This window comes from Leguminivora glycinivorella, chromosome 19 (genome assembly GCF_023078275.1).
Source record: "Leguminivora glycinivorella isolate SPB_JAAS2020 chromosome 19, LegGlyc_1.1, whole genome shotgun sequence".
NCBI classification, from domain to species: Eukaryota; Metazoa; Arthropoda; class Insecta; order Lepidoptera; family Tortricidae; genus Leguminivora; species Leguminivora glycinivorella.
This window is the reverse complement of record NC_062989.1, coordinates 8,262,396-8,275,996: the sequence shown is the minus strand read 5'-3', so window position 1 is coordinate 8,275,996 and position 13,601 is coordinate 8,262,396. Positions and strand designations below refer to the sequence as shown.

Below are 13,601 nucleotides of genomic sequence, written 5' to 3'. Positions count from 1 at the left end.
TGTCAAAATGACAAGTAGTAATAGATTTCTTACAATCTGATTTGTAACGTCACTATGACATAGTTCTACAGTGTCCTAGGGTTCCAATTGGTTGACTGTACTGAAAGTAGAATTCCAATAATTGTGTCACTATCAGTGATTGAATTTCATGCTGTCAGTTCTGATCATTCAATATGCCGTCAGTGGCATATTGTTAATTAAGAACTAAATTGAATTTATGAATCGGTTAAACCGCAAATTTTAATAGAGTTGAACCTTATTTGAATATTCATGTGATAATTTTATTATTGACTGATTTTGACGACCGGTCTGGCCTAGCGCGTAGTGACCCTGCCTGCTACGCCTCGGTCCCGGGTTGGAATCCCGGTAAGGGTATTTATTTGTGTGATGAGCACAGCTATTTGTTCCCGAGTCATGGATGTTTTCTATGTATAAGTATTTGTATATTATATATGACGTTGTCTGAGTACACACAACACAGGACTTCTTGAGCTTACCGTGGGACTCAAGTCAATTTGTGTAAAAATGTCCTATATTTTTTTTATTTGAAGCGAATTGAGAAAAGTACTTGAATTTGATGTTGCACTTAAAGAGTCCTTATGGAAGTTATGGATGGAAAATGAACATTTTCATCAAAATTTCTGTTAACTAGAATTTCAGTTCTAGAGTCTATCTAAGCTAACTTTGCACAGATTTTGTAGAACGTAAGGTAATGTCAGTATAATCATATCATCTATGAAAGATGTTGAGAACTTTGACATTAATCATGAAAAACCCGCATCTTGGTCTAACTTTTATTATTTCGCTAAACAGGAAATACATAACAAAATATGTTTATGACATTATCATATCTGTATATTTATAAAAACAACTTATCAAAGGCTCCAAACCCCAGCGGATTATTATCATACCTGTCTCACAGTATCTTATCATATCACCATACAAAAATATGCTTTCCGCCCACACATTCTATCGAACCAAAGAGGATCGAGTATGATATAGAATTACTGTCAAAATACACATTTTGTACTCATAGTGCATAGACTCCCTTTATCGCCCACTGCTGAGCATAGGCCTCTCTTCTAGTACGCCACTTCTCCCGGTCCTGAGCTAATCTCATCCAGTTGTGACCCGCAGTTTTTCGGATGTCGTCGACCCAACGGATGCCAGGCATATCTTACATTTGTTAGCGGCCACAAGCGCGGATCCAGCTTCCCCCCAGGGGGGGGGGTCACGTGGTAAAGGCCCGGGGCCCCAGGGGGGGGGGTCACGTGGTCTATTTGTATGGCCAACTTAGGCTCCAGGGGGGGTCATGACCCCCATGACCCCCCCCCCCTGGATCCGCGCATGAGCGGCCACCATTCCGTTAAGATTTTAGTCCACCTGCCATCACTCTGCCTAGCAACATCTCCCGCCCGCCATTTTAGTTTGGTAATAAACCTTAGTGCATAGACTACCATCTCAACACATTCTTTAAACTTTGGAACCTCTGTTTTGACAATTTGGTCCATACTCTAACTTGATGTGTTACAATTGTCAAATATTTGTACCTATTAGCGCCATCTAGCCGAGAATCAACCATACGTGTAGTGCCCTCTAGGCGACCGTACACTTTCCTTGATATTTAAAGTCACTTACAGGTCGAACGCGATTAATTAACATTATTTTACCTTTTTTCCGAACGTTACTGACTTTAAATATGTGTACAAAGCGCGAGAACTTAAAGTGTTATACTTTTCTTGATGCTTCCAAGGCACCATTTCTTCTTAGAATTTATCTGTCTATCAGTGGCGGGGCGTGAAAATTTTCGTTGGTAAAGCCGGAGGGGTTTTTGGCATCTGTTTTGTATGGACTTCTACAGACACAAGAGCATTTTAGGGAACCCGTTGGGAATTGAGTTGTATCGAAGCTCCGCCACTTCTGTCTATACCGAGTTATATAAATGTCTTTGATCGAACAAAACGTTATCAATTTTATCTTTACCAACCAGTACATATCGACAGTAAATACCTACATTCATCGTTTGTATATCTTTACAAAATCACGTGTGACTCTTCAAACTATTTGTACCGAATAGTTTTAGAAGAGTTTCTCAAAAATGGCAATTTTGGATACTTTGCAGTTGTCACATAAGATTGAACAATTGTCGCAAGTCAGTCGAGATCTCCGAAGGAAACATAAGCAGATACAAAATCAGGTAACTATGGTCAATAGACTGCCCTACTTTCTTTCTTGATTGGTATCTTTAGCACGAACTGATCTTTTATTTTCGATTCGCCACGGAGAGGCAAAAGGAATTTAGAGATGAAAATCTTATTTAAAACTGCAATAAGTATATTTTACTGCCATTACTTTGCCGATATCACTTATTTATGAAACCTCATATCTCAGTGTTTAATGGATACTGAGATAGGTAAGAGTTTTTGAGTTGTAATGGTGGCGCCATGATTTTTGATAACTGAAAAGTCAAACGCTTGCCAATCTTATCATAAAGATATGCGTAGGTACAGCGCCATCTATTGTTATCTGTGCTGCAATATTTTCACTACTTTAACATATTTCTATAAGAATTCTTTGTGTTTAATTATTAATAGGTGCTTAGACGATTTCTATTTTAGCCATATTGTCGATTTTCAATTAAGTTGTCAAGTCTTAGTAATGTGCTACATGCAACTTACCTACGAGTATGTGTATGTTTTGGAAACATTGACTATTGTATAGGACCACTAGTTTTGTCCATTAGTTTACCTTTGCCTTGATTAATTGCTAAACTCCTTTAACTTCTCCAAACTAATCAGGTATTCATTTACTTACCGCTACCTATCTTTCCAAAATCTAAACTTACATCTTTGACCGTCAACGTTCAACGTACATTTGAATTTGAGTCACGGCAGATAGTAATTAACCAGTGGAGCGTCCTATAGACACACGGTGTCTATAAATTATATCACAACCTTGAAAAGGCTCATGCGAAAGCGTTCATAAGGGCTTATTTAAATGTCCTTTGAAAAGACACTTCTCTTTGTTCTACTCCGTACGCTTAGTTGCGATTGGAAAATTAAACTTAAGGTCATCGAGATCTTATTACTTATCCATATTTTACGCATGAACGCGGACGGTCAAAGGCCCATTAATATCCATGTACATGCATTAACCATCCTGACCTTTTAGCTGCGTCTAGTGTGCGAGGAGCGGTCAGAACTGAACGCGATAGTTCAGGCTCAACAGCGGGACATATCGGCGCTTCAGCAAGCCGACGCACAGAACAAGGTTTGTACACTTCTTTATATTAATGATGTCTACTGTTGGGTTCTTGTGTTGTTAGCCGAAGTGTAAGGCCTGAGTGCACGCTTATATATTTGGCGTGCAGCGGTGCTGAGCGTGCGGCGTGCATGTCAAATAATCAAAGTTCTCACGAGTGTCCTGACTCCGCCGCACGCTCCGAACGCTCCACTCCAAGCGTCCACTCAGTGTCAGGTATATTAATGACGTTTTTTGATTGTCAGCCGAAGCGACAATCGTTGACGTGGCGATCGGAACGCAGTCTGGCTCTGTCGCGTCACTACAGTAAAGCTATAGGGAGAGCCAGCTATTACGATACGCTTACGAAACGTCAGGGATTGTGACGTCATTGACTGGGTTAATTTAGATTAAACATACAAGAAGTCGTTGCCTGTGTTTGAACTTATTTTATTACTAGCTTTTGCCCGCGGCTTCGCTCGCGTTAGAAAGAGACAAAATGTAGCCTATGTCACTCTCCATCCCTTCAATTATCTCCACATAAAAAATCACGTCAATTCGTCTCTCCATTTTGCCGTGAAAGACGGACAAACAAACAGACACACACACTTTCCCATTTATAATATTAGTATGGATCCAAGAAGGTTCAACTATGCAGACAGGTAGCCGAATTGTTCTTACATGCGTTCGATTTCTTAATACATTCAACTTTGTTCGTATAATGTTTAAGGTCTTATTTGTAATGTATGTGTGTATGCGTGCTAACCTATGAATTAAATCTCGATTAGATGCATGCGTGAATGAAATCTTCGGGAGTGATTATCTGAGATAATTCCGAATTGTTGATGTTTGTTAGATGTTTCTTTTGTCCGGAATAGTTTCACTAGAGATTAATAATATTTTATGGGTTTTACATTTATGTACCTACTTATAGTATGTTTTGAATACTGGCTTCTAAAACACATGAAACGCAGTTACATACACATGCCATGAGTAATGAATAAATTCGTTAAAGAATATTTTTTTATGTGATAAGAGGTAGACGAGGAAACAGGTCGCCAGATGGTAAGCGATCACCGATGAATGTGCCTTGCCGTCCTTTAAGAGGGGTGTACGTACGCCCTTTTTACAATTTTTTATTCAACTTGCCTTGTATGTTAGTTTGGGTCAAAACGTAGAAGCTAAATTTGACCCACTTCCCGGTTTCTGATTGAGCTGAAATTTTGCACACATATGTAAATCACGTGACAATGCAATATTATGGTATCTTGGAGCTGATCTGATGATGGAGCAGGACGGTGGTCATAGGAACTCTGTTATGAAACATCGTATCCTATCCCCATCGAGTAACGGGTTTTTAGAAATGTCTCGGAGAGCAGTAGACGACTGTTGAAAGAAAGGTACAGTCGGCGATAAAAGCTTGTGCCAAAAATGTTTTTTTTTGCAAATTCACTTATTTGAAGGACAGTTCATTCCACAGTTTATCTGTGCGAGGCGGAAAGTTTATGGAGAAACGCATAATTGGGAGCTGTCAGCCATAATCATTATTTCTTTGTATCCAAAGGTCTAATGGACCATTTATTGTTTAGTCGTTTAGTGTGCTATTAATCTAATCTACTAATTGTGTCGCTTAACTTCAAACTTGGGTAAATCCATTCTCTTCCAGATCATATTACATCTTTTTGTATTCAATCTTAAAGCAGAATGGATTTACCCATGTTTGAAGTTAAGCGACACAATTTCGGTTTACACATAATGATCTGTTCTAAAAATCAGGTGGTTTTAAAGTATTTATTTTACATGAGAATATTAATATGAATGTGCATATAAATATTCATAATATGTCATTATTGTTATTATACTGTCATCAATACCCGCCTGTGGTCGGTGGTTGGCCACTGATCCGTGTAAACTGCGATATGTAACAGTATATTCATATTTAGGGAACGCAGGGCAAGATGGATGAGGGGGTAAAGGGGCATTCCACAAGAATGTCGCGTACGATATGCTTTTGCCTTGTATGACACCTATTTGACCTATTTGTGTGACACCTTTGACGACCGGTCTGGCTCAGTCGGTAGTGGCCCTGCCTGCTAAGCCGCGGTCCTGATGGGTTCGAATCCCGGTAAGGGCATTTATTTGTGTGATGAGCACGGATATTTGTTCCTGAGTCATGGATATTTTCTATGTATATAAGTATGTATTTATCTATTTAAGTATATATATCGTCGCTTAGCACCCATAGTACAAGCTTTGCTTAGTTTGGGGCTAAGTTGATCTGTGTAAGGTGTCCCCAATATTTATTTTATTTTTTATTCAATCAAATCCGTAAATCTCGAGAAAATACTACCAATTTGTTAATGAAAGGTTGTCAGACACAACTTTGCTTCCTTAGCGTCTTCAGAAGTATTAGAAGAATAGCATGTCGTAAGCGACGTTCTCGTGGAATACGCCCTCGCCCCTAAAGCGGTTGAAGGTCATTCGATGTATGAACAATTCAAATTTTGGTCAAGTACCTATATGTATCGCTTTCTTTACTATACTATTCGGAGAAATGAGATATCGTTTATATTAAAAATAAAATTCGCAATCCATCATTGAAAATATTTAAATGGACGCCTTTATACTGTACTATACTATTCGATGAGTCGAAAAAAGCTTATATTTTCCAAATACTGCTTATATGCTGCCGCGCAGTGATTTCTTTTCCGATTAACTATATGCAATCTACCTAGTACGCCAGATGTGTTATGCAGAACGTAATCACGATAGTGTTGGATAAGTCTGTAAACAACTGCATATGGAAAACAATGAAACAACGCTGCAAAACAGGTTACAGTTCGATGAATGATTCATATCAGTATCATACACACACATAAAAAAAATATCGTGCATGTACCTAATCATTTTAACATAATTAATTTCTTTATCTTCAGCAAACTAACACTCTTTTTTACGGCTACAAGAACCAATATAATTAAACAAGAATATTATCTTTAAAAACTTCGTTACTGCCCCTTTAGCACAACTTGCCATGTACGCGAGTCCATACATCAAGCGCGACTTCAAGTATGGACTCGCGCGCGACAACGCAAGTTGTGCTAGAGGGGCAGATGTGTGTGTTGTGTGATGTGTTGTGTCTACATCATCTTTTTCTTGAATAACCACTATACAAAATTTTAATTTTGAAAAAAAAAAAGAACACCCCCGACATGTGGACCGATTTCCATTATACATGGCTAAGAACACTTCCGACTAATTCAGCTTTCGAAATTAAACCTGCACATCCGTTCGGGAACTACGATGCCACAGACACACACACACACACACAACACACACACAGAAAGACAGACACGTCAATCTTATAACACCCCGTTTTGCGTCGGGGGTTGAAAGAGGGCGCTGTCTTCCCTTAAAAAAACACAACGCAGTTATACTCTCATATTTTACAATATGAGGTTTGAGGTTTTTACAATATGAGTATAAAAGTTAAATACAAAAACACTTACAAAACAATATAGAATATAAACACATTATAAAAAACCGGCCAAGAGCGTGTCGGGCCACGCTCAACGGACGGACGGACGGACGGACGGACGGACGGACGGACAGACAGACATAACCTGGACACCCTAACCTGCAGCGGGCAAGGCCCAAGCTGCCGGTGGTTAGGGCTGCAGAGAGGAACCGTCGGACTATCCGCACCGTGTCCAAGATCACCGCCACCTAGCGAGACTCTCTTAAGATGTTGGTCGAGACTCTTCGCTATGAGACTGTTCGCTGAAACGACTATCGGGACAATGTTTATTAATTTATTATTATCTCCGTTTCAGAAGTGCGCATCATGCGGCGCCGTGTCCCCAGACGGTCCGGACGACGAGGACCAGTCCTCCAAGCCAACTTTCAGCGTCCGTGAGCTGCGAGCCATTCTTCACGAGCGGAACGAGCTCAAACTCAAGCTAGGACGCGCTGAGGAGCAGTTACAGGCGCTGCAAGCCGAAGTGCCGTCGGAGAGGTAACTATACTTTGTCAAACAAGTCTGTCAGTAAATAAGAACAAAGAAAACTATATGCATCCTTTTCTTTAGGGTGCTATAGAAAAGGATACCTATAGTTTTCTTTGTTCTTATTTACTGACAGACTTGTTTGACAGAGTATAGATAAAATACATTTATTTGTGAAGGTTATACATTGGGTTAGCCAAAAGCGTTCATCACGAAGTGGATCCAACTCAACTTAAGGATACCTTTCCACCAGAGATGCGCTACGTGTTTGATATCCACCAATCAACTTGTAGATGTAGATGTAGTGTAGGGACGCCTGGCCGGATACAGGCGGGCTGTCGATCGCTGATGCGTTCATTCAGCCCAGTTCCCTGGAGTTGGAGCTGCAGGTTACTGTCCCGGCTGCCCTCCCACACTTCTGTCCTCAAATATTCTTGTTTTCCTGCAGAACATGGCAGAAGGACATCTTTAAGTTCGACATCCGAATACGTTGCCACCAGCGCAATGCTATGTAGAACAATGAACATGATTAGTGGATGTCAAACACATCCACGTCGCGCATCTCTGGTGGAAAGGCACCCTAAACTTGCCATTAGCCAGCGCTGACAGACATGTAGACGTCAGCCAAGCCAACCTTCCATATACAAGCCATAAACCATGAGCTCAAGTTAAAACTTGAACTTACAGCCTGGGGGTTCAACTGCCATATGACTGTCGTGTTTCAGAAGGGTATCGTTTTTATGGTTTATCGGGTCGCTGATCATCTTAAAAGATTTGAACTTATAAGCTTTCCTTTTAAAAGTCAAAGTAAGTTTCCTCATTAAATACATGTTGGTTTATTTTGAAAATTTGACCCAATAACATGTCTTTTATCTATACTTCACCTCCTAGCTGTCAAACAAATCGAATAGTGTAAAATGCAGGCGGCTCAGTTTAAGTAGGCTTGGCGAGTATCTGCATCTAATACCTATTACATTCAATGTTCAGGCTGTAACTGCCCGTCCTAGCTTTAGCTAAGGTAGGTCACGGGCACTTTTCAATTACAGCCTGACCGTACAGCTAGATCAGCCGTCGAAGATCTTAAATTTAAATTCCTCATATAAATGCTTTGTCATAAGTTTTCTTTTGTTGGTCCCAACAAAACATTAAGAATCATCCCGGTCCACAATGAAAATAATGCGACATGTTGCAACTTGCTTTATCAGCTCAGAACAGCAGAATAGTATTTGTCTTATCTCTCTGTTTATATAAATCTTCTCCATTACAGCAGTTCAGACACATCGCCATCAGCCTCCGCGGCAGCATGCGAGGACGCGCCCGTCCAGGGCCCGTTACCTTGCGAGCCTGACGACGCACCGTGGAAGAGACACAGCGGCATCAGGAAGTTGTGAGTAGCCTCTGTATTCAGTTTCAATCGGGGGCGCATTGTGTAGGAATTCGCACTGCTAGGGATGCGATGGTGGCGATAACGAAGTAACGGTAAATTTTGCGTTAACGGTTATTGGTAATATAAAGTGAGAAAAAAATGCAATACTTTTTTTGTTTATCTTGCAAGAATGTTTCATTGCTGCGTTTCATGTAAAAAAATACAGTTGTGGTTACTGTAAATTACGAATATATTTAAAAATAATATTAGTTCTATACTTAATACGTAACTCGTGCTTTGAGAATTCCTACACGTACAAACAATATTTAGAAGCAGAGAGATTACAAACTGAAATGAAAATGTAGTCCTTCTATTGTGAATTATATGGTTTGTTTTATTGTTTGTTATTTTCTAGTTCTAGAACTATAACCAAGTCCCTGCTTCTAATCATTAAAGAAATATTGTTTTACAGTTAACAATTTTAAGATTCATCAAATATTACATAGATGCGCTGAATACATATTTTTGCCATATCATGGATGGTTTTAATGGTTTTAGCTTGAAAGACTGGTCAAATTTCGCCTTTTTTTGACTTTAGATAAAGATGAATTGGAATTGGCTGGCAGGAGGTGTGGGAGCTTTTCAAAAATACTTGGAGATGTAATAATTTGATACTGGTGTTGGTATACACAGATTTGGAGTGGACAGATAACGCAAAGCTTTTACTTGCATGACAACCAAATTATTCTTAACGTTTACTTTCATCTGTTTGCATGTTTACATGAAATAAAATTAAGTAATTCTTTCTATAAGTAAGATTAACTGAAATGTTTTACAGTAGGATCATTGCACTGCATAATATTGCAATGCACTGGACGTATCAACAAATACCAGAAGGCGCGGCAGGTAAACTTGCGGTATCTATCGCTCAAATCTGTGTCATTTTCATATTGATTTAATACAATCATAAGTTTTTGTTGTGAGAAACGGCCGCAGGGAAAATATGTGACTAATGAATGGGGACTATTTTTATTTTTTCACAGTAATGCTGGTTTCTTCGTATTTTAGCATGTTTTTATGTAAAATTTAACATTTCATGTATGCTGTAACTTGCTATGTTTTTTCTCTTCACATCAATATCACACATTTGACAAGTGATGACACACATCCAAACGTATTACATGTACATAGTCCAAACTAAAACCACTTGTTCTACATTAAAAACATCAAAATAAAATTATTTAATTGGTTTGCCAAACATTTATCAATTTTACGAAACAGCACACGCGATAAAGTCGATACAATAATTTTATTTGTGAAAAATAAAAATCATTATAATATATGTAAAAGCCTAAATTCCGCTGCAGCATATTCTACGATACGTGAACAATCAGTCAATTCAGTCAAGGCTAGTTATGCATAATATGTTATTTATAACGATATAATGTACAATGTCGTTTTCATGACGGAATATTTTATAACTGTTTTTACTAGATGTTAACGTTTTTCGTTTTCATTTATCAGTCGTATAACGTTAAATTTTAATTTTGAATACATACCGTTTACTGTAACGGTACCGTTATGGTAAAACTAAATGTCGAAAGATCTTTGGCTAGCTTTCATGTGCTGCATACTTCGCATTGGTGCTTTCTTTATATCACGAGTATCAAAAGTGATTCTTAACTTTTGTACATATTTTATACAAAAATAACGTTTTCAAGCACGTTAACTCTGGGGTTGGTTTGTTTTTACATCATTCAGGTATTTGGTTCTGGTTCTTTTTTCAGTATAGACTATTTGGGTATTTGAAAGGCATGATAATTATGATTGTTTTCAAAATTTTAGTTATTTTAGGTGAATTGAATGAAAAATGGCACCAGGGCCGAAAGAGATCGCATTGCCACGGAACCATCGTAACACGGCGCACGGCATGGTATTCAAATACCTATTGCACTCGAGTTAAAGGCTTATATCGCTTGACCACTTTCCTATTCCCTTGTTTATATACCTTTTTTATTTTCTTTTTTTTATTTAGACCATTATTATTAGTAAGCTAAATATCAAGAAAATCACAGTATTTATATATCAGAGCTAAGGTATAGCTTGCATTGTAAAAACAATCAGTACTTTTGAGTATTAGTCTAGCTGGCTTAAAGAAAAATCTATCTGTAACCAGCTAAAGCAGAAGTTTTGCTGTCTAAAATATGTCATTTGCACTGGCGTATGAAAGGCACAGATCATCTGACTTGGGATTTTTTCTTGTGTGCATGAAACTGAAGAACTTTCTGGCATTTCAATCTGATTTTTGGAATGTAATCTCACATTGAAATGCACGAATTGATGTGATTTACTTCATGGCAAATGTTTTAACATCCTAAATGCACTAATATTAAAAATGACACTGATGACATAACAGTGATACATTTTCGACACTCATATGTTACTAATTTGTTTATTTTCTCATAAATAAGGATAATAAAATGTGTGTTTGACATCTGTTACTATACATTACTTACCATTCATGCCAATTCAATAAAAATAACACATACAAATAACATACTGTGACTCTCAACAAATGTTACTAATAACTTATTCCTTACACTTTTCTAACTCCACATTTTTATCCTGCTGTATCAGCACTTTTTTTTTTACCTTCCTATGGCCTGTTTCACCGCGGTGACAACTGACAATTGTCTCTCTACAGTGGCAGTGACATTTCGACGTAAATTGTATTCAACAAGTTAATATTAGTGTCCGACCGAAACGTTATTTTTGCCGAAACCGAAGGATTTGACTTTAGTTTCTACTGCGACTGAAACCGAAACTTTAATCGTTGAAAAAATATTATAAAAACGGTTTTTATACACATCAAAACACGTCTTAAAGGTTGTTTTAAAATTATACGATGTTTACTACAAAACTCAATTTTATAAACGGTAGTTTGCTTTGAGATCGTTATCAACGTTATAAATTAAACGAAATTCAGTTAAACGCGACCCATCACCAGTTGGGCCGAAAGGGCCGTTTCCTAGCCGTAACCAAAATAGGCCATATCAAAACTTCTAAAATTCTTATAAAAGTCATCGAACGCAACCTATTTCTCAGTTTCGGCCCGGGCCATTTTTTAGTCGAAACCGAATCTTCGGTCGGACACTAGTAAATATTGCCGCTGATCTCGACACAGACATAGACAAAAACATGAATGTCACCGAGGCGAGACAGGGCACTGATAAAGTGGTTACGTATAAGGTTTTGGTTGGCGCTGACGACGAAGGACTACGGGCGCCGCTCGCCGCCCCCGCGGATCTCTTTCGGCCCTTGGTACTGAGGATTGAGGTACGGGGACTAACAGGGACTAATTGTAAGATATTTGTATTATTTGAAGGGATTTTTATAAAGAGTTGTTTGAAGACGTTGAATAAAAATAACATTGCTAAAAGACAGGTCACATTATTTAATGGGTTAACATAGTGAATACAACGTTCAAACTTAAGGTTATGAAAATACTATTGATTTGGCTAGCTTAGAGATTTCAAATAGGTAACTATTATATTTCTTGGTTTCATTTACAAGAATCATTAGAAAGTGAAAATCCCTTAATTCTTTTTTTTTAAATTGAGACGTATATATCAACAGAATATTCTGTAGGGGCGATATAGAATCGAAGGAGGTGTGGTACTGACAAACTATGAGTTTAGACGAAAGAAAAAACGTGCTCTTAAGTTAATTCCAATAAGCTCATCATTTGTATTTTAATATACAGTGACATTTTAAAAGCTCGTGCTTAAAATATGTTTGATTTTCAGTTTTCGCAAGCTCTTTGCTGAGTCTGACATCGCCGTGGGGATCCCGCGGCGCTCGCTGTCTTCCCTCGCCAGCAAGATATCCCCCGCCGTCGCTCCGCACGCCACGTAGGCACTCCGACCCCCACGCCACCAGCACCCGGCACGTACCCAAGTCGCGTCGCTACTCCGACATCAACAACCCCCGAGCCAAACTCGACCTTCGGCAGGAGCTCCTCAACCTCAACCTCAATAACCAAGAAGTCGATACCTGGCTTGGCAAGTGTGACGAAAAGGACGAGGAGGCCTATCTAGACAGATTCTCCCACGACATACCCCTCCAGAGATCTCTCTCGCTCGACGGCGGCAAAGAAATCTTCAACTACCTCGAAACCATCAGCTCAGACTGGTCCGTGGATAGCTCCTCCGCGTGGACGGTACACTCCGATAGGGACAGCCGTCTGGAACAGTACAGAAGCTTCGAAGATATCCCCGCTTCTCCGCGAGCGAAAAGCAGGCGCGCATCTTTTGATAAGGATAATCTCTACGCAAGCGGCCTAGCTGTCTCAGTGTTGAAAGACAGCTACAAAGGCTTCGATAGCTCCGCAGACATATCACCGCAGATCAGAAAGCTGAGACGGAATCTTTCGTTCCACGATTCTTTGCAAGTCTTTAAAACGACCGTTGCGAGAGATGATGATAAGACGGGGACTAATGTCCAGGATGATATTGATAAGGAAATAGAAGTGCGGCAACCGACGTACAGGGACATATCTATTAGAAGCGATGAAGTAGACAAAGAAGAGAAACAGAATACGAGGCAAAGAAAACTAGCTATTCCTCTCCAAAGGACCATCTCCTTTGAAGGGAGGAAAACTTGAATTCAATCTAAGGAAGGAGGTTCTAAAACAGACCATTCCTAACTTCAAGAGTTGCGAAAACCTGTCGATGAGGAGTAATGTGAAAATTACGAGAAGCGAATCAGCTGAAAATGTGTCACAATCGACTCCTTTAGATGAGACGCTTAGTAAAGATAGCTATCAAGAAATGAAACTCGGTAAAAGAAATATCTCTTCAAGTATTAGAAAGTTACAAGAGAGTTTGTCTTTCGTCTCACCACCAAAAGCTAGAGACTTGTCCGATTTTATAAACGACGTTGATCGTCGCACAAGTGATGCCAAATATGAAATTTCCACGAATACTTCCAATG

At 39.1% G+C, this 13,601-nt stretch overlaps 1 protein-coding gene across 5 annotated transcripts in view; it reads left to right on the top strand.

Annotated features, from left to right (window-relative positions):
• LOC125236341 (RILP-like protein homolog) overlaps nt 1-12,670 on the top strand; it is a 45,639-nt gene extending 32,969 nt beyond the window's left edge. Inside the window, exons 4-9 of one of the 5 annotated variants that reach the window (XM_048143111.1) lie at nt 2,123-2,197; nt 3,172-3,270; nt 7,074-7,255; nt 8,511-8,630; nt 11,859-11,970; nt 12,416-12,554. In XM_048143111.1, the coding sequence (XP_047999068.1) occupies nt 2,123-2,197; nt 3,172-3,270; nt 7,074-7,255; nt 8,511-8,630; nt 11,859-11,937 (555 nt within the window). In that variant the 3' untranslated portion in view covers nt 11,938-11,970; nt 12,416-12,554. Of the gene's footprint in view, nt 1-2,122; nt 2,198-3,171; nt 3,271-7,073; nt 7,256-8,510; nt 8,631-11,858; nt 11,971-12,415 lie in introns of all 5 variants that reach the window. The other 4 variants (XM_048143110.1, XM_048143109.1, XM_048143112.1 and 1 more) reach the window with 4 other exon arrangements.
• The last annotated feature ends 931 nt before the right edge of the window (nt 12,671-13,601 follow it).